The sequence below is a fragment of the Bombina bombina genome, chromosome 6, assembly GCF_027579735.1.
Source record: "Bombina bombina isolate aBomBom1 chromosome 6, aBomBom1.pri, whole genome shotgun sequence".
Classification (NCBI taxonomy): Eukaryota; Metazoa; Chordata; class Amphibia; order Anura; family Bombinatoridae; genus Bombina; species Bombina bombina.
Genome location: NC_069504.1, coordinates 105680452 through 105702668, shown reverse-complemented (window position 1 = coordinate 105702668; position 22217 = coordinate 105680452). Strand labels below are relative to the sequence as shown.

Genomic DNA, 22217 nt, shown 5'->3' with positions numbered 1-22217 from the left:
TGTGTCCACATCAATCTTTTGAGTAAAAGTAGTGGTGGCTTTTAGCAGTTATAAGGCGGTGAGGAAGTCTTTGCTTTATTTCTAACATTTTGCTACCCCTTTGTAGAAAGCCAGGGTTGGCTCTGTTCTTTCTTTGACTACAGGTTCCTGACGGGGAGTGAAGTACCGTTCACACCTAAGTAGCTGTTACCTGCCCTGCAGCTGGATCCACAGGTTAAGTGCATTTTCCTTCTAGGTTCTGAAGGATAGCATTTTAGAGGTAAAACCTCTAGTGGATCTAATTTGGGACATTTTTGGGGCAGATTTGCTGGCACATTGTATGCTTAACTTAGGCATGTAGAGAGACTAAGAGGTTAATATTAAGCTGTGTGCTTAAGATTTAACTTTATTTAACAAAATGTATTGGATGTCCTTTAAGCGTTTATTGTTAAATACGTATGGCAAGGGGCAGATCTGTTTGATTTGGAGTCCGGAAACATATGTAGGCTGTTACGGCTACAATATGGTTTTTTACTATTGAGCCGTTTGTAATACGTGCCTTTTTAACTGTGACTTGTGGCGCAGTTTCTTTTTTACTCTCAATCCGCTCACGTGACTTTCCGCTCTTCCGTGTGTATGAGAAGTGGAGTTTAGTAAGTCATTGTGCCTGGACTGCTATAGCTATCTTTTCTTATGATCAGTTTTCCGGTCTGAACTTGTGAATCTCACATCTCATCTGGAGAGTTCCCTTGCTCATGGGTTATTAATCTCCCGGTACACTAGGAGCCTAAGACACTCAGAGGTTTTTTGTTAAAGTGACAGTTACCGTTATTTTGATCAAAGTTTTTTTCAGTTAATGTATTAGTTCTGTATATACTATAAATTTTATTTGTATTTTTTTGGGAACTGATATCTGCAATGGAATCTGAAAAAGATTCTTCATTTAATATGGATAAATATTTACTTTGCTTGGAAGTCACAATTGTACTACCTATGCGATTTTGTTCCAATTGCTTAGCTAGACCTTAAAATATAAGGACAAATTAATCCCTTGTGACCCTAATGTTTTTTAGGATATTGCTGTTCTGGATATGCCTCAGCTTTCTCCTCAAACGTCCCAAGCCTTATCAGTTTCGCATACAGTGCCTTGAGTGTCCTCTCATTTGTCTGCTAGTAAGGCTTCTGACCCCTCTAATTCTGCGCTGGTCAACCTTTCTCATTTTTCTGATGAGTAGCATACTTCAGTAGCTTCTGAAGGTGAAATCTCAGACTCTGACACTTTGGCAGAAGTGCCCCTCTCTGCATCAGTGGGTTAAAAAGGGTATTGCAGTGATGCCTCAATATCATGGCATCACTGCAATACCCTAAAAGCGCCTGGAAGTGATCACGATCGCGTCCAGCGCTTTAAACCCCAGAGGACGTGTCAGGCACGTCCTTGGTCATTAACTGACATCCAAATGAGGACGTGCCTGACACATCCTTGGTCATTAAGGGGTTAAGCTTGAACACCTCCGGTTATTACTGAAGGAGGTCCTAGCTACTTTAGACGACTCTGAACCTTCAGTTGCTGTCAACCCCACAAAGTCTTCTAAACAGGATAGAGTTTATGATTCACCATCGTCTGAGGAGGTTTTTTCTGTTCCAAGGAAGATGTCTGAAATTATAGCTCAGGAATGGGATAAGCCAGGGGTCTTCCCCTGTTTTTAAAAAGATGTTTCCTGTTGCTGACTCTATTCACGACTCTTGGCGCACTGTACAAGTAGAAGGAGCTATTTCTACTCTTGATAAGAGAACTACCATTCCTATAGAGGATAGTTGCTATTTTAAGGATCCCATGGATAAGAAGCTAGAGGCTTACTTAAAAGAGATGTATATCCATCAAGGATTACAGTGGCAACGTGCAGCGAGTATTGCCACTGTTGCGGGAGCAGCACCTTATTGGTGCGATGCCTTGTCTGATCTTATTACAGAGGAAACTACTGTAGAGGAGATCCAAGATAGGATCAAAGCTCTCAAGTTGGCCAATACCTTTATCTGTGATGCCAACATGCAGATAATTAGACTGGGAGCTAAGATGTCTAGCTTCACTGTACTAGCACGCAGGGCTCTGTGGTTAAAGTCCTGGTCGGCTGATGTTTCTTCAAAAGCCAAGCTTTTGGCTTTACCTTATAAGGGTAAAACTCTATTTGGTCCTGGTCTGGTGGAAATCATTCTTTCCTGCCTCAGGACAAGAAGAATATACCTAGGGGTCGTTAGACTTCTAATTTTCTCTCCTTTCGCAACTTTAAGGGACAGAAGTCTCCTTCTTCCAAACCAGATCAATCCAGGTCCACTTAGAAATCCAGCCAGCCCTGGAATAAGGGAAAGCAGAACAAGAAGCCTTACGCTGACTCTAAATCAGCATTAAGGTTACGCCCCCGATTCAAGTGTGTATCAGGTGGGGGGCAGGCTTTCTCTTTTTCCTCAAGTCTGGATACGTGATGTCCCAGATCCATGGGCTGTGGACATAGTATCACAGGGTTACAGAATGGGATTCAAGTCTTGCCCTCCAAGGGGCAGATTTCTCCTGTTAAGACTATCCTCAAACCAGGTAAAGAAGGAGGCCTTCTTAAATTGCGTAAAGGACCCATCCTCCCTGGGAGTTAATGAACCAGTCCCTAAACTATTTGTGGTCCCCAAAAAAGAGGGAACTTTTCATCCAATCCTAGATCTCAAGTGTCTCAACAAATTCCTGAGGGTTCCGTCCTTCAAGATTGAAACTATTCGTTCAATTCTTCCTTTGGTACAGGAAGGTCAGTTTATGACGACCATAGACCTGAAGGACGCATACCTTCATCTTCCCATTAACAGGGAACATCACCAGTTTCTGAGGTGTGCCTTTCTTGACAAACATTTCCAGTTTGTTGCACTTCGTTTGGTCTGGCCGCGGCTTCCAGAATATTCACAAAGGGAATTGCTGTGGTGCCTTATCAAGATGACATCTTGGTTCAGGCAGCATCTTTTCAACTAGATTAATCTCATACAGAGATGTTGTTGTCTTTTCTACGTTCCCACGGGTGGAAGGTGAATTTGGAAAAGAGTTCTCTATTTCCATCTACAAAAATGTGTTTCCTAGGGACAATAACAGATCCCCTGTCCATGAAGATTTTCCTGACGGAGGTCAGAAAATCCAAACTTCTTGCTTCCTGCCTTTCTCTCCAGTCTGCCTTTCGTCCATCAGTGGCTCAATGCAAGGAGGTGATTGGTCTGATGATGGTATCCATGGACATCATCCCTTTTGCTCAGTTCCATCTGCGACTGCTGCAGCTTTGCATGCTCCGTCAATAGCACGGAGATAATTCAAATTTGTCACAGAAGATAAATCTGGACCCCCTAACAAGAGACTCTCTCTTGTGGTGGATGTCTCAGGAACATCTGTCTCTGGGCACTTGCTTTCTGAGACTTTCCTGTTAGATTGTGACTACGGACGCCAGCCTGTCAGGCTGGGGAGCTGTTTGGGTTATCTGAAGGCTCAGGGCCTGTGGTCTCGGGAAGAGTCCTCTCTTCCCATAAACATCATGGAGTTGAGAGCTATCTTCAATGCCCTATCAGTATCAGCGTGGCCTCAACTGTCTTTAGCCCCATTTATCAGATTTCAGTGGGACAACATCACCTCAGTGGCTTACATCAACCACCAGGGAGGGACTCGGAGTTCCCTAGCCATGAAGGAGGTGACTCGCATTCTGCAGTGGGCGGAAGCTCACAATGGTCTTCTATCTGCCATCCACATTCCAGGTGTAGACAACTGGGAGGAGGACTTCCTGAGCAGACAGACTTTTCATCCCTGGGAGTGGGCTCTCCATCCAGAAGTATTCTCTCAGATAACACTCAGGTGGGGAGTTCCAGAGTTGGATCTGATGGCGTCCCGCCAAAACGCCAAGATTCCAAAGTAAGGTTTAAGGTCAAGTGATCCTCATGCCATTCTGATAGATGCTCTAGCGGTTCCTTGGATGTTCTCTCTGGCATATCTGTTTCCTCTTCCACGAGTCATTGCTTGTATCAAACAGGAGAGAGCATTGGTGATCCTAATAGTTCCTGCATGGCCTCACAGGATCTGGTTCACGGATCTGGTACGGGTGTCATTTCTACCTCCTTGGAGGTTACCTCTGAGGAAGGACCTTCTAATTCAGGGTCCTTTCCTTCATCCAAACCTAGATTCTCTGAAGCTGAGTGCTTGGAGATTGAACACCTAGTTCTATCTAGACATGGTTTTTCTGAAGTGGTCATTGAAACTATGCTTCAGGCTCGCAAACCAGTTACTCGCAAGATTTACCATAAGATATGACGTAATATATCTCTATATTGGTGTGAATCTAATGGGTTCTCCTAGAGCCGGGTGAGGATTCCCCGGATTTTGTCTTTTCTTCAGGATGGCCTGGAGAAGGGTTTGTCGGTCAGTACTCTAAAGGGTCAGATTTCTGCGTTATCTATCCTTTTGCACAAAAGTCTGGCAGACTTACCAGATCTTCAAGCTTTTGTTCAGGCCCTGGTTAGAATCAGGCCTGGGTTTAAACCTGTTGCTCCCCTGTGGAGCCTTAACCTAGTTCTTAAAGTTTTGCAACAGGCTCCATTTGAGTCGATGCATGCTGTTGATATAAAGTTGTTATCTTGGAAGTTTTTATTTCTCCTTGTTATTTTTTCCGCTCGCAGAGTCTCTGAACTTTCAGCTCTGCAGTGTGATTCCCTGTATCTTATTTTTCATCAGATAAGGCGGTCCTTCTTCCAAAATTGTGGTTTCTCTAAGGTGGTGTCGGAATGAAATATTAACCAGGAAATTGTTGTTCCCTCTTTTTTTCCTAATCCTTCTTCTCATAAGGAACGTCTTTTGCATAACTTGGATGTTGTGCATGCTCTAAAGTTTTACCTTCAAACTACTAAAGATTTTAGGCAACCTTCTGCCCTGTTTGTTGTTTTCTCTGGAAAGTGTAAAGGTCAGAAGGCCACTTCTACTACTCTTTCCCTCTGGTTAAGAAGTATGATTCGTTTGGCTTATGAAACTGCTAGACAGCAGCATCCTAAAAGAATTACGTCTCATTCCCCTAGGGCTGTCTCCTCTTTTTGGACTTTCAAAAATGAAGCTTCTGTGGAACAGATTTGCAAGGCGGCAACATGGTCCTCTTTGCATACTTTTTCCAAATTCTACAAATTTGATACTTTTACCTCGGCTGAGGCTTCTTTTGGGAGAAAGGTTCTTCAAGCGGTGGTGCCTTCTGTTTAGGTCCTCCTGCCTTTTTTCTCCCTCCCTGTTCATTCCGTGTCCTCTAGCTTGGGTATTGGTTCCCACTAGTAATTGGAAGGACATTGTGTACTCTCAATGTCATAGGAAAGAAAACAAAATTTATGCTTACCTGATAAATTTCTTTCTTTCTTTCCGGACATGGAGAGTCTACAACCCCTCCCTCTTTTTAATTATAATTCGGGAGTTTTTTTGAGTAAACCTCAGGCACCTTTTTCACCCTTGTGTTGCTTCCTTTTCCATTTTCCTTCAACTGAAAGACTGGGGATTATGGGTAAGGGAAGTTACACTTAACAGCTTTGCTGGGGTGCTCTTTACCTCCTCCTGCTGGCCAGGAGTTAAATATTCCACTAGTAATTGGAATGACGTTGTGGACTCTCCATGTCCGGAAAGAAAGAAATTTATCAGGTAAGCATAAATTTTGTTTTATATTACTCATAGTCAACAGACAAAACCTATACTGGCACAACCACCACAGAAACAAAAAGTAGAAAGCACATAAGTGTCAAATTCTGAATTTGAAACATACATGAAAATATAATTCACATGGTCCACTATATTTTCCCCATTATCTCTCTCTTGCCGGCACACTTATTTTCTGTGTTTTTGTGCTTTTCTTTTTCTCTTGTGCTGTTTCTCCCTTTTTCCTCTGTATCTCCCTTTTTCCATTTAGCAATATATGATGGTGAATACTTTATGCAGATAACTTGGTTTTAGGAATAATAGTTTAGCTTATCTTCAAAAATATAAAGACCATGTGGACACATTAAACATTGATTTGTGTTTTTTCAAGCACTGTAGTATAAATACAAACAAAAAGGCACTGGAATATGCAGAGAGGCAACTATATATACCAGACCAAGCAGATAGATACCTTCTTAAATAAATGCAATTTCTCGTATAACCCTCTTCCCCACATAACTGCTAGAGCAATTGCTGTACATTTAATTACAAGAAAGAATCTAGCTTACTGTTATTGAGGCTGCTGCCCAGCAATGAACAAGCATTCCCTGAATTTCCCTCACTTTATTAAGAGGCTGCGCAGTTATTCTAACGCTCACACAGTTTCAAGCTGTGTGTGAGGGGAGGAAGCTGCTTTGGAGAGGAAGGTAAATAATGCATGCTTGGAATTGGAGTCCAAAACTGCATTCACACAATACTGAGAAGCAAATGGTGAACTTCAAATTCCAGAATGCTTTGTAACTCCCAAAATACTGTGCTTCTTCCTGTAAAACGAAATTACAATAAGAAGATTAAAAGACATAAAAACGGATATTCTATTGTCTTTTTCCCCCTGCAGTTTTACTATAGGTGGGGAAGTAAATTTTTTTGGGGGGCAAATGCCCCCTCTTGCCCCCCCCTTTTTGGACACATATGCCTATACCTTTATGTATCTGATTAACATTCCATATTAAAACACAAGCTTTCAATAGATTTCTCTATTCCAAATTAAAGAAAATTTTGCGGATACCATACTGGTAATCAAATAAATGGTATCCTTATATAGCAATATCCCACTTAAAGATAGAATCAATGCTTGTTTCATCTTCCTTCATTTTACAGTCCAAACAATAAAAACTATGCTAAACTAATTGCCAAATTAATAGAATTTATCCTCACCTATAATTATTTGACTTGTTTCACTATTGTCTACCTGCAAAATATAACTACTTTAGCAACACAGACAACAATTCAATTAGAAATGCCTACCCAGGGGAACATCATTTTAACCAAACTGATCACTCAGAACCTCAAAATCTCTAGACTTAGAGGCAATTTCAAGAACAAATCTATATTTTAGCAAAGTATATGCAAGATTTAAAGGGGCATGATACCAAAATATTTTTCATTCATGATTCATATAGAACATACTATTTTAAAAATATTTCAAATGTATTTCTATTATCAAATGTACTTTGTTCTCCTGGTATCCTTTGTTTTAAAGCAGATAGGTACTTTCAGGAGCGTTCACATATTCGGAGCACTATATGGTAGCTGTTTTAAAATAATAGTTTTAACAATGTTACTCGTGTGCAAGAACACTAGATGGCAACAGTGTTTGCTGCCATGTAGTGCTCCAGACAATTGCATATGACCTACCTAGGTATGTTCTTCAACAAAGAATACCATGAGAACAAACCAAGTTTGATAATAGAAGTAAACTAGAAACTTCTTTAAAATTGTATACTTGTTTTGGGTTTCATGTGCCTTTAATAATGTCCTTGAAATTTTGTATTACATATTTGTAAATGTATGGTTATTTTGGTATATGCTCTCACTTGTTTGCATATGTATATATTCAATTTTTTCCATGTAAATTTGAATCTCTAATTTTGGCACCTATTTATAATGCTAGTTAAGCAGCTTCGAGATGTTTTGGTGCAGGTTCACTCAAGCTTGCAATCAAAAGTTAAGAAGCCCTTCATATGGTATGACTGGCAAACAATTGCGCAGGGGGCGGGGTTTAGCTACAGGGGAGAACAGCATTAGAAATCTATTCTCTTCCAGTTGTAGAAGCAGTTACACAAAAAAGGGCTCTACAAGGTGCAATTATTATTTATAACAAAGCACAATAATAATGGTTATTGGAGCGCAATAATAATTTATGATGGAGTGAAAAAAATATATATAATGGAGCGCCAAAATAATATATAACAGAGCACAAAAATTCTATCTATTGGGGCATAAAAATAAGATATAAAAAAGCGCTAAAATTGAAGCACAAAAACAATGAAAATGTAGATCTATTTTCTTATATGAAAGTTTGCTGAAGAGGGGTGTTAACAAAGCTACTAGGAAGGCTGTATAAATATTTCTATTGGTTTATATATGATTGACATAGAGAATAGTTGCTTATTTTTAGTGATAAATAAGGAGAAGATACTAATCCGACTGGAGAAATTTATCATTAGTTTTTTTTTGTTTTTTTTTTCCAACAAGCTTTATTGATGACAAGAAAGATATTACAGTACATATCAACACATAATAACACAGTCAAAAATAAACTTAACATTGAGCGTTGCATCCAGATTCCCACATCGTTATAAATCAACATTGTAACATAAGAGTAGCTATATCACGGAGTGAGATAGTGAGTCATTTGGAGAGATGTTATAAATTCTCTCCCTTGTCAGTTTCAGTCTATTCAAAGTCCGATGCTCTTGAGCTTGCCGCAGCGGGCAGTAATGCTCATGGTATAAAGGTGGATAAGTATTGATATATAGTTTGTACATCAGGCGTCTATATAACAATTAAAGGTACCCAGCGTAAATGTTACACAGAGCTGGGTATTTCTTGTAACCTGGTGTTTACACACTCACGTGTGCAGTAATAGTAAGGTAGAGGAGAAGAAGTACTATAAAAATATGAGGGGGGAAAAAAAAGGGGGGGAGGGGGAAGGAAAGGGTGGGAAGTAGAGGGAGAGAGGCGCAGGAGGTGAGGCAAATGCAGGTAGTGGTGACTGTACAGTCAAAGTTGTGCCCAGAGTCTAGCAGTTACAGTCCCTTACCCTCCCAGGTCAGCGTCATCATTTCATGTGTGGCCATTCTCCCAGTTTTAAGGAAATGATAGCGTTCCAGCCTAAGCAAGTCCCCCACCTTAGCCTTCCATTTTTATGATAAATACTGGCGCACATGTGCGCCTCTCCTAAGGAGAGCTGCGGAGAACTCATAGGAGAACAGAAAGGAGAATTATCCAAATGATTGATAAATTGAGCCCTTAGTGGCCCTTCCTTTGAATGGTTTCTAGTGTCTAATCAAATCACACTTTTTTGTGCCTTCTCTGGATTACACTATCTATAATCATTGTTACACTGTAAAGGGAGTCATGGATGAAATAGGGTACCTATATAACAACAATTTGACATTTTATCTTTGTTGCAAACTAATAGAATTTCATTTTGGAAAAAAATATATCTGGGGAAGGAGTATCTCAGTAATCCCCTTGAGAAAAATCAGGGCATGTGCATTCTACAAACTCACTGAAAAATATGGCTGTTCTTTAAATTTTCCAGGGCTGCTTCTTTTTACTCCAACTCTGGCCCTGAGTGTTGCTATAGACATGATGAAAAGAGGAACGGTTCAAGAGCTTTCAATATGGAATGTTATTACATAATACCACTGCACATTGCTATACACTAATATTCTGCCATTTCCAACACATGACTAATATGGCTATTTAGAGCGACATGGTATTGAGTTTTTATGTTTCATGGAAGTTATGATGGAAATAATATTGACAATATATCATACATGCTATATTTATTACTTATAAAAGTGCTATAAAAATCATGCTAGAAAGAAAAAGGGACATAATAGTTTAGATTTTACTATCATGTATATTAAAAAGTGGCAGTTGAAAATTGTAATATTTTTTTTGCATATAGAGTGTTAAGTAAAGCTGATTAAATTTAAAGTGAAAACAGGGAGTGTGTGTACAACTGAGTCCTAATACTCTACTGCTCACTAGCTGACAAGGACAACTACCATAGAAATAGTTGGTTTATTCAACACAGGAAAACAATCCCTGAAATCCATTTTGAAACGTGGCAGACACTGTAAAAAAAAATAGTTTATGAACAATTACTATAAAGGAAATTCTAATGCAAATATTACATGTTCAGAATATGCAATTTATGCATTAGCTCAAGCTTACTAAGGGCAAGATTACAAGTGAAGTGTAATCGTTAGCGCAAAGTGCTTTAACTTGTGCTTTGTCTTGCACTTACAATAATGCACCATCTGGTATTACAAGAGCCTTTAACAAATTAGTACATGCAATTTTTGCATTAATATGTCCATTTAACCAGATAATCTCAGATATGTTACGTTTTACTAGCTCTGAAAAATTTAAAAACATTTGGAACAAGCATAACGTTGAAGCTGAGTGAATATGTCTGATTATTTTTAAGTAGGTAAGAAATGGAAAGTCTATTATTGCCACCTAAGGAGAAAGAAATTATAAATGTGTTACCGCTTCAGCTTTACAAAGTGCATAGAAAATGTTAAGGGTCATATTTATAAAGACCGCTAATCCATAACCTTTCCACCTGCTCTAAGGCGGTGGACAGAAATTAACCCGATCGAATTCGATCGGGTTGATTGACACCCCTTGCTAGCTGCCGATTGGCCGCAAATCTGCAGGGGGCGGCATTGCACCAGCAGTTCACAAGAACTGCTGGTGCAATGATAAATGCCGAGAGCGTATGCTATCGGCATTTATCAATGTGCAACGGACATGATCTGCTATATCGGATCATGTCTGCTCGCCCCATAGTAAATAGGCCCCTAAAAGTTTTATTTTAGTGACATTAACATTTTAGAGACGTGTTTCTTATGCTTGACCAATAAAATATAAATCACTAGTTTATTCTACAGTGATGAGTGCATGATCATTGGGTATACAGCAAACAGTTGCACTTTAGAATGTTAATTGGTTCAGGAGGAGGAGGCCTATCTCCAAAGAGCTTACAATCTAAAGGTTAGTGATGAGTGAGATAAAAGATGAAGGGTTGGTTGCATGTCTGAGCCTGTAGAATGGTTTTTAGTTGCAGCAACATTAAAGAAAAGTAGCTCTACGTTTATATTGATAGTGTATAATCTTTTGGTAGGGTTCATGCTAAGCTTCTCTCAAGTAGGTGAGTTTTCAGAGAGCTGTTGAAGCTATGAAAGGTTAGCGACTATCTGACAGAGCAATGCAGGGTATTAATATCTACAGCAGACGATAAGTACTGGAGATGGAAAGTAATGATGTAGGTTATAGGCACATGGAAGAGAGGGGTTGGGGGAAATTCTGAAGGTTAATGTGGACATATAATCAGGTGCAAGACAGTCTACAGTTTAGTATTTTTAATATAATTTGGTGAGTTATAAGGAAACAGTGAAAGAACTGACCAAGAGGTGTGTCTGATGTTGATTATTGCATTAGATGAATAATTCTCTCATAATTGATTGTTGAGATGACCATTAAGAAGTAATTGGGAATATACTTAAACTCCAGCCTACCTGATAATCTCAAAATCTATGGATTACTGAATTGCACTCAGGGCAACGTCTCTGATTGTGATCCTATGTAAAAATGACATTGTAAATCGAATAGGTTAGAATTCTTCCATGATTTTAAATTTATCTGGGATGAAATCCAAAATGATCTGAGGATAGAAGGGGGGAGCTTTACACAAGTTACAGGAGTGACCTAGGAGGAATGACAGGCCTAGTGTTATCTTAGAGAGGTATGGCTGACGTGGTCCCACCCCTGCCTGATACTCTAATAATGACCTCCTTAGCTTAGCACTTCTCTCAAAGGTTGATAGTTAAATACAAAGTCGAGGGATACCACTAGATGTGTAGAATATATACAAAGTTATCTTAAATTAAGAAATTTCGGCATAGTTTTGTTGTTGTTTGAGTTATGTTTTGTACATTGGTGTCATTGTCAATCACCATGCATTTATATGGAGTGGGGCTACTGTTTTCAAATGGACTTATCACGGACAGTCTAGCTCTACTATTTCATTTTACTATATGGGAGTTCGTTCTCCTTTCTTTCGGAGACTGATGGTTTCTCCCTCTTTTGTTTCTGTTTAAACGTTTGTATCAACAGTGACATCCTTTTGTACCATGCTGCTAAAAAATGATAATAAAAATGAATAAATAAAAAAAAAAATGACATTGTAAATGCAGACAACCTTCTAAGAAAATATTGTATTTATTTACATTGTAAAAAGGACCATAAACCATAATCTCATGATTAAATTTTGTTTTGGATTAAAAAAAAAAAAAAGATTATTTTATTTCACATAAATATAAATGTATATGTTTTTAATAATATTTCTCATTGGTTGTACCAGGATAGATTCGTGGCAGCTTGTACAGACACAGTGCCTTCCTTCTTCCTCAAATAGTATTGGCTGCTCTCCTTTCCAGTTCCATGAAGCCACTATATATAATTCTGTCAACAGCTCTGTATGGAAACGGGTAACTCTGCAACTCCCAGATCACGTCTCATCAAGGTATGTGACCTCTACTAACACAAAACAACCATACTAGAGGCACTAGAGTTTGTATCCCAAGCCTGTTGCAGTAAAGCTCTGAATATGCTCATGGATGAAGCAAATTTGATAATAGTAAATTGGAAAGTTTTTTAAAATGGTATACTTTTGAATTATGGAAGAAAAGTGTATGTAGTCTGTTTTACTGTAAACATCTTAATTATATTAAAATTACTTGAAATTATTTTAAAAAATCTAAATATTTAATTTTTTATTATTTTCGCATGACAAAATATTATTCTGGCTTTACATATCAGAAAGAAACTTTCTAGTGAAGGAGTTTTCAAACATGTCCTGAGGCCTTCCTAACAGGTCAGATTTTTGGGATGAGTGCATTTTAATCACAATGTTTACTAATCAGCTAATTATTTCACCTGCTCTACAGTTCAGCTCTTTTGAAAATCTGGCCTGTTAGGAAGGACTGAGGACAGGTTTAGAAACCCCTGCACTGGTGTGAAATCTGCATTGTAGTACAAATAACTCTACTTTTAAAATAGGCATGATTATCTAATACTAAGTTCTACTAAGATGAAGAGAAAGAAATGATTGTCAAATATAACGTTATGTGCATTTACTTTTATTTCAGATTTTAAATAACTTTAAGGGGTTTGAACCCATAGCAATTATTATCTGCTGTTTTTTCTATAGTGCAACTCAGTTCCGCTGGATTCAGAAGGGTGATGATATGGAAAAGCAGAGCTGGGCAGTTGATCATGTATATATTGGGGAAGCCTGTCCTAAACTCTGCAGTGGACGTGGATACTGCACAACTGGAGCTGTTTGTATATGTGATGAAGGATACCAAGGTATGTTGTAATAGTTTTAAAATTGAGTGTGGCAACAGGATAGTTGGGTTTTTTTCTAAAACATATGGCACCGTAAGTAGATTGAATCAAAAAGCGTAATATATATGTAATTGACAACACATTGTAGAAATAAATATATAAAATATATTTAAAAAAATATTACTAGCATGTTGCACTTTTGATTTTTTTATATATATAAATATTTTTACTTTATCTTTATTGAACCCGTGGCATATTTGTAAATAGAATGTTCATTAATTCATGTTTTACAAGTAATAATGTAAGCAATTGTTTTCAGGTGATGACTGCTCTGTTTTTACCCATGATTTTCCAAGCTACATTAAAGATAATTTTGAATCAGAAAAGGTTACAGAAATAAATTGGGAAAACATCCAAGGAGGCATCATAGGGAATGGATGTGGGCAGTTGGCTCCATATGCCCACGGAGATTCCTTATATTTTAATGGATGCCAAATTAGACAAGCAATAACAAAGCCACTGGATCTAACGAGAGCCAGGTAATTATTCCAAGAAATTGTATTTCATTGTTAATTTTTTCCGTAGATTATAAATATAATTTTTTACGTATTAAATTTATTTATGTATGCATAAAATATGTCAAAGCACAAAATAATTCTCACTAAGTAATAAAAGGTGGGCTATATCACTGTTGAATAACACATTATAGTGGCAGGATCACTATACAGCAACAAACCTATCTCTACAATGCGCTGCCTGCATGCAACTAAATATGAAACTAAAGCTATGTATGCACAGCTCCCAAAAAATAGCAATACATATGCCATTTTTGGTAGCTGCTACAATAGAATGGACAGCATCCTATGCCTGTCACTACAATGGGCAGATGGTTGATAACCCCTTTTTTCACTGATTCCTTACAACAGCAGCTAATAAAATAATTGATTTTCTGTATTGAGTTAGCCCACCATTGCAGTAAACGAAATGGGATCCAACTTTACCACCATAAACCCTAATCGTGGCTGACAATTACCGCTGTTCTTTAGCCCCACTATCTTAGCACTGCTGATTCTTGTGTAGGGGAGGTTTAAAATTGAGTTTCATGATGTATTTTAAAGAATTATTCTCACTCTTTTTTTTTCTTTTTTTTTGTCAAGCAAAATTATGTTTGTCCTACAAATTGGAAGCATTTCACAGACGGACAGCTGCAATACTAATCTTAGTGATGCAAACACGGTAGATAAGGCAGTATTGCTACAATACAGCGTTAATAATGGGATAACGTGGCAAGTCATTGCCCAGCACCAGCCCAAAGACTTTATACAAGCCCAGAGAGTATCTTACAACATTCCACTGTAAGTAATTGGTTCATTATTTCTGGTAATCAACAACAAATGGTTTGTAGAGCCTGTGTTCTTATTTAGCTGATTTTATCGACAGGGAACAACCAAAACATTTACATTTAGATATAATAGACTAATTCCTAACTGCATGGTACATCATTTAAATAGTTAGACAGACAGATAGCTAGATAGATAGATAGACAGACACATTTTTCTCAGTCTATATTTTTACTGCAAATTGTACTAAATATGCATTTGCAGAAAGATAATGGAAGGTAAAATACAGATTTGTATTAATTGATTGCAATAACTGAACAGTATCTTGTCTGAAGCTTTTTATTTTGTCATCAATAAAAACAATTTTAAGATCTTTTTTGTATGTTAATGTCTCTTATTTGCCATAAGAGAATTTTCAGATCATTGAGAATATACATTGAAATAATACAGTTGTATTTGGTAATTCTATATGATGTTGTTTGTGTAGTGTGTCATATAATATAGATGTATGGGTTTAAATTGCAGTGTTGCCTACCTATCATTATATCTTTGTATCATTCCCCTTTCAAAAATAATGTCCCCACTCTTTAACAATTAGAATTGTTATGTAACATGTTTTAAATTGGTTTTATATATATATATATATATATATATATATACACAGTATATATATTATTGTCACTCATTACAGGCAGATTAATAAAAAAAAACAATAAGAAGACATTTAAAAAAAAAAAACTCTTTTAGATAGAAGAATGTATGTGTATTTCTAACCCTGTTAACAGAATATATCCTTTAATAATAACACTGTTGAATGGCAGCTATTGAATGTAGCGATTTAGATGGTCATGTGTTTACCTTCTGTATTTAATACAGGGAGGCTCGAATGAAAGGAGTCTTACTGCGCTGGTGGCAGCCGCGCCATAACGGAACAGGTCATGATCAGTGGGCTTTGGATCATGTAGAAGTTGTACTGTGAGTATCTAATGAGCCACATATCCATGTTCTTGAAACATCAAACTCCATCACTAGAAGTAAAATGATTGTGATTAACATTCGTGGATACGTAAGCATCCACCTCCCATAATCATAATATTTAAAGATCAGTAAGAGCTCATTTGACTACAGAATATTTATTAGATTAAATGTCATTATAAAGCGTTGAATAGGTTGTAAATTGGGTTATTTAGTGTACATAGCACATACATAGTACATAGCACATACTTAATTTATACCAAAAGGCAGACATGATCTACTGATGGCCTCATGTGACCATTGATGCTAGTTTTTGTGGCACAAGGAAACCTAAGAATATGTCCAGTCATTTCTGCAGCCCTGGGAGGAAGTGAAAGTAGTAATGTAAACTTTGAGATTTTCGGTTGGTGTGTAAGGTGGCCTAAATTCACAAGAGCCCTCTGGATTGGTTACAAGGACGGGAGAATAGCAGAGAGTATCCTGCAACCTTACCTAGATCTGGCATTGTGCAGCTAGACATGTCTAGGAAATATATTACTATTTGTGTGTTTATAGCTATAAATTTGTAGGCAGCCCTTAAGGCTTCATTAATATTGATCTGCGGCCCCAATGTGTTTAGAAGTTGGCCATTATTGGCATAAGGTATTGGCACTCTATAGATACTTGTATTGGGACATCTTCAAGGGATAGTACTAATTGTTTGGAACTATGAAGGAAATTAAGCACTGCATTGTCTACACACAACATACATTATATACAAGCTTTTAAAACTATAATTTTGCTAGTAAAACTTTCAATGTTTTGAAGTTCAGGTGTATACCCATTGAGAAGCCTCTTGAGTATAACCTATTAGGGACAAATATAAATGAGCTCTTGCACTAACTAGTCACTATGTAGAGTGTTGTAGGGTCCTGCACTAACGGCAGTCACCAGATAAGCTTGTTGCTGGTTAAGTTACTCTAGGGACAGTGGAAAAAAACACACATTGCAGAGCTACAGGAAAAGCTGACAAAATATTTAATGATAGTTCCTTTCCTACACATGATTAAATATTTATGGGGGATTTTGAGTTCATTTTAATTAAACTAAATAGGATGAATTTAACTAAATAGGAACTGTAGCAGACATATTAGTAATACAATCGTTTGTTTTTTCTTCATTGAAATTTAATTTGCAGGTACCAAATTGTAGGGTTTAACACATAGATCATATCTGATAATTACGATAAGGTCACAAGCTAAAGGAAACATCATATAGCCGTTGGGTCGCCCAGATAGTATCTTTTTTGACCGTATATTGCAGCACCGTGTAATAGGCAGCATATACAATAGCTCATTGTTGATGTACATATATATTTACAGGGAACACACAGTTCCCATAGACCGCAATGTAAAGGCATTTTTCAACTGCCACTTTTAACCCCTAAATCTGCCTAGAGAGCAGTAGTTTGTTTTTTTTTGGGCGGGGGGGGGGGGGGAAATGCTACTTTTTTGTTTATAAAAAACTAAAAGACCCTTTATTTTAGGGGCATCATCTCTGGTTAATTTTCTAAGCACTAATTGCTACCACAAACTCACGGTAGCAATAACCAGCCATTTGTAATGGCTGGTCATTTATCGTGCACCCACATACGGGTAAATTTGCCAGTTTTCGGGCACACAATAAATTAGCGCTCCACTTGTAATCTAGCCTATATTACTGACCCACCAGATGAATGTTAGATGATGTTCTGTACCAAGGCCAAATGTGTCTTCAGAAGTGAGAGAGAGCAGAGAGCATAAATACTGTAGTCTGCATGTAATAATATTACAAAGGGATGTGTAATAGGATGTATAGTCTTTGTTGTTCTATAGTCCAGTTATAAAGATAAAGATATCTAATGTAAGTACTTGTTTGAGTTTCTCACATATAAAAAGGAGACATGGTATGATTCAGTTCATGCCTCCATTTGTATCATATGATCTATGAAATCATGGTTTTGTGCCAGCATTCACATATGATGCTTACTTTTAGTGCCGTGATTTGATGAAATTGTGCTGCAAATATGCAGGGTTGTTCAATGAGAATCCTGTGTTGCTCACAGCAGTACCTCACCTGAACATCTATAGAAGACTAAAACAAATCTCACTATTAATGAAAAATTGTTTCCTTCGGAGTTAATCCTTCTGAAGTGGTCCAACATAGGTTGCTTGACCATTTTTAATTTTTTTTCAGTGATTACCTCTATTTATTGGTATTGCAATACCACCAGTTTTTTTATTTTATGCTGCTTGATTTAACCATGGCGGCCATCTTTGTACCATGAGCACATCAAATTTTGGTTATACATATGTTTATTAAAACTTCAATATCTCAGATCAGGATGATCCTAGCTTCTTGGAACAAAAACTGACCTTTAGAGCACATTACAAGGTACACGTACAAATATAAAAAAAATTCACATTCTTGTTTCTTAGACTTAGAACTTAAGTCCTAATGTAATGATCAAGATTGCTGAACGTTCCACATTTAGGGTCAATTTATAATGAGAAAGGTTAGAGTCTCATTCCTAATTTTTTTTAGGGGGTACCTAGGTAATTATACTGTGCATGCAGCACATTGTAGATTTGAGACCTATCTTATGTAAGCTGCACACAGACAAGTACAACAATAGATACAAATCTATAATTAATCAATATTATATCCCCTTATCCTATACTATAAAAGGCCAAGTGTGTTTGTCCGAAGCTGTCATGCGCAGTAGGACAAACACACCTGGCCTTAGATTGACAGCTGGCACCACACAAGGCCTTAGGCAGCAGCGCGTGAGACAGCTGGATCATCAGCTGTGCAGGGTTTGCGCGAGGAACGGTGGCTGTCGCGAGGCATCTCTCTGCATCAGCTGTGCAGCAGCGCATGAGACCTGCCTGACCTGTGGAGTTCAACATGACAGTATATATGACACGCGTCTGCTGTTGAGTTAGTATTTGCTGGGGCTGCAAACTCAGGTCACGGCCTGAGATTAGAGTCTAGAGAGTGCGCAGTGACACCTGTCAGGTTAGTTTAGGGCCCTCTCTGCAGCTAACTGGGTGCGTGCGTGAGCGGGGGCGTGGCCAGACGCGAAGGGGGCGGGGCCAGTCACGGTCATCAACGCGAGATAGTGGGGAGAGAGATAGAGAGGGGGGAGAGATAGAAAGAGGGGGAGAGAACAAAATATATGAGAGAGAGGGGGGGAGAGAGAGAGGGAGAGATGGGAGAGAGAGAGAGGGGAGAGAGGGGGGGAGAGAGAGAGAGGGGGAGAGGGAGAGATGGGAGAGAGATTGGAGAGAGAGATGGGAGAGAGAGAGAGAGAGAGAGGGGAGAGAGAGAGGGGAGAGAGGGGGAGAGAGAGGGGAGAGAGGGGGGGGGGAGAGAGAGGGGGGAGAGGGAGAGATGGGAGAGAGATTGGAGAGAGAGATGGGGGAGAGAGAGAGGGGAGAGAGAGAGGGGGGGGAGAGGGAGAGATGGGAGAGAGATTGGAGAGAGAGGGAGAGAGAGAGAGAGAGAGAGGGGAGAGAGAGAGAGAGAGAGAGAGAGAGGGGAGACAGGGGGAGAGAGAGAGAGAGGGGGGAGAGAGAGAGAGGGAGAGATGGGAGAGAGATTGGAGAGAGAGGGGAGAGAGATGAGAGAGAGAGAGGGGAAAGAGAGGAGAGAAAGGGGGATAGAGAGAGAGAGGGGGGAGAGAGAGAGAGAGGGGGAGAGAGAGAGAGATAGGGGAGAGAGAGAGAGAAAGAGGAGAGAGAGATAGGGGAGAGAGAGAAAGAGGAGAGAGAAAGATAGGGGAGAGAGAAAGATGAAAGAGAGGAGAGAGAGAGATAGGAGAGAGAGAGAGGGGGGGAGAGAGAGAGAGGGGGGGGAGAGAGAGGATGGGGGGAGAGAGAGGAGGGGGGGGAGAGAAAGAGGAGAGAGAGAGAGAGAGGGGGGGGGAGAGAGGAGGGGGGAGAGGGAAGGGGGGAGAGGGAGAGAGAGGGGAGGGGTAGAGAGAGGGGGGAGAGAGAGGGGGGGAGAAAAGAGAGGAAAAGAGAGGGGAGGAGAGAGAGCAAAAGAAGAGAGGGGGGAGAGAGAGGGGGGGAGAGAGAGGGGGGGAGAGAGGGGGGGGAGAGAGGAGGGGGGAGAGAGGGGGGAGAGAGGGGGGAGAGGGGGGGGGAGAGAGAGGGGGGGAGAGAGGGAGAGATGGAGAGATGGGAGAGAGAGATGGGGGAGAGAGAGAGAGAGGGGAGAGAGAGAGGGGGGGAGAGGGAGAGATGGGAGAGAGATTGGAGAGAGAGGGGGAGAGAGAGAGAGGGAGAGAGATGAGAGAGAGAGAGAGGGAGGGAGAGAGAGAGAGAGGGGAGAGAGAGGGGGGAGAGAGAGAGAGAGGGGAGAGATGGGGAGAGAGAGAGGGGGGAGAGAGAGAGGGAGAGATGGGAGAGAGGGGAAAGAGAGGAGAGAAAGGGGGATAGAGAGAGAGAGGGGGGGAGAGAGAGAGAGGGGGAGAGAGAGAGAGAGAGATAGGGGAGAGAGAGAAAGAGGAGAGAGAGAGATAGGGGAGAGAGAGAAAGAGGAGAGAGAAAGATAGGGGAGAGAGAAAGATGAAAGAGAGGAGAGAGAGAGATAGGAGAGAGAGAGAGGGGGGAGAGAGAGGATGGGTGGAGAGAGAGGAGGGGGGAGAGAAAGAGGAGAGAGAGGAGAGAGAGAGAGAGAGAGGGGGGAGAGGAAAGGGGGAGAGGGAAGGGGAGAGAGGGAGAGAGAGGGGAGGGGTAGAGAGAGGGGGGAGAGGGTGGAGAGAGAGGGGGGGAGAAAAGAGAGGAAAAGAGAGGGGAGGAGAGAGAGCAAAAGAAGAGAGGGGGGGAGAGAGAGGGGGGGAGAGAGGGGGGGAGAGAGGAGGGGGGTGAGAGGGGGGGAGAGAGGGGGGTGAAGAGAGAGGGGGGGAGAGAGAGGGGGGAGAGAGAGAGGGGTGAGAGAGAGGGGAGAGAGAGGGGGGAGAGAGAGAGGGGAGAGAGGGGAGAGGGAGAGGGGGGGAGAGAGAGGGGAAGGGGGGGAGAGAGAGTGGAGGGGGGAGAGAGAGGGGAGAGAGAGGGGAGGGGGGAGAGAGAGGGGAGAGGGGGGGAGAGAGAGGGGAGGGGGGAGAGAGAGGGAGAGAGATTGGAGAGAGAGGGGAGAGAGAGAGAGGGGGGAGGGGGGGAGAGAGAGAGAGAGGGGAGGGGGGAGAGAGAGAGAGAGAGAGAGGAGGGGGAGAGAGAGAGAGAGGGGAGAGAGAGAGAGAGAGAGGGGAGGGGGAGAGATATAGAGAGAGGGGAGAGAGAGAGGAGAGAGAGAGGGGGGGGGGGAGAGAGAGAGGGGCGAGAGAGAGTGGGGAGAGAGAGAGAGGGGGGGGGAGAGAGAGATATAGGGGAGAGATAGGGGAGAGAGAGATAGTGGAGAGAGAGAGAGGGGTGAGATGGAGGGGGAGAAGAGGGGAGAGGGAGGGGGGACAGGAGGGGAGAGGGAGAGGGAGGGGGGAGAGGGGGGAGAGAGGAGGGAGAGAAAGAGGGGGAGAGAAAGAGAGGGGGGAATAGAGAGAGGGGGGAATAGAGAGGGGGGGGAGAGGGGGGAGGGGGGAGATAAAGAGGGGGAAAGGGGGGAGAGAGAGGGGGGAGAAAGAGAGCAAACGAGAGGGGGAGGGAGAGAGCGCAAGGGGTAGGACCGCTGTACTGCAAAAAATGGCCCGTGTGAACGGGCTTTAGGACTAGTTGGTTATAATTGATAAGGTTTAAAATATATGATCTTGAGTACATTCCTACAATATTGTTATAGCAATACTCTTATAATGAAGACCCATTCTAAAAACTCACATTTGTGACTCTGGGAGTATAGGTAGATCTTGTGGATATAACGTTTTCAGCTCCTATAGCCTGGATAACTCTCCCTTTTGTTGTGAATCATTGGTTTATATTTTTATAAATATAATTCACTATGGTAGCATTCTGCTATTAACATTTTAGTTTTAGATTCCACTGGTTACAGAGCTAGAGCTAGCAGAAATCTAAGGAAAAGAATATTTTAGTCATGCATTTTGAGAAATGAACAGATGTAATATAAGCACATAACAAATAATAAAAATGAGCAGTATTTTACAGTAAAAATGTTTGATTGCAATTGTTACTACATTGGATATTGGAAGCATGTTCTATCATTTTGGTACAGGCACAAACATGAAATGCTCAAACCTGCAAGTGTGTGGACACCGCTTGTAGCGTTGGCTGCAGTCATGTGAGTTAGATGCTAGGAGCTGAAGTGTGTTAGTTTCAATTGGTTCATGAATAGATTTTATCCAAATATGGAAACAGTGCTACAAAAAATGTTTGTGATTGAAAAAGACACATGCATGGAGAGTGAAGACAATGGCCTGCATTTATTAAATGTCGAGCAGACATGATTTGCTGTAGCGAATAATGTCCGTTGGACATCGCTGCAGGCGGACAGCATACAGCCAATTGGCCGCCAGCAGGGACTGTCAATCATCCCGATCGTATCCATTCGGGATGATTACAATCCACCACCTAAAAGGTGGTAGACAGGTTAAGGTGCGGCGGTCTTATGAATGCTGCTTCTCAACTTACGTTTCAGGCAAGCCTGAAACTATGGACCTCCGAAGCAGCATCGGCTGCTTGATAAATAAATCCTTATGAATTACCTGAAAATTTTCTTCAGAAAGTTGACTCAGTTTTTGCTGCTCTTGGTATATCCCCTGCATCCAAGATTAAGAATATAAGTGTAGATAAAAGACAATGTGCTTTGAGAGCTAAAGAAGGATTTCGGAAACTTTCAAAAGAAAT

At 40.5% G+C, this 22217-nt stretch overlaps 1 protein-coding gene across 1 annotated transcript in view; it reads left to right on the top strand.

Moving 5' to 3' along the window:
* RELN (reelin) overlaps window positions 1-22217 on the top strand; it is a 957839-nt gene that overhangs the window by 914386 nt on the left and 21236 nt on the right. Inside the window, 5 exon segments of the mRNA XM_053716545.1 lie at window positions 12102-12263; window positions 12951-13108; window positions 13407-13626; window positions 14245-14442; window positions 15304-15402. Coding sequence (XP_053572520.1) covers window positions 12102-12263; window positions 12951-13108; window positions 13407-13626; window positions 14245-14442; window positions 15304-15402 — 837 coding nt within the window.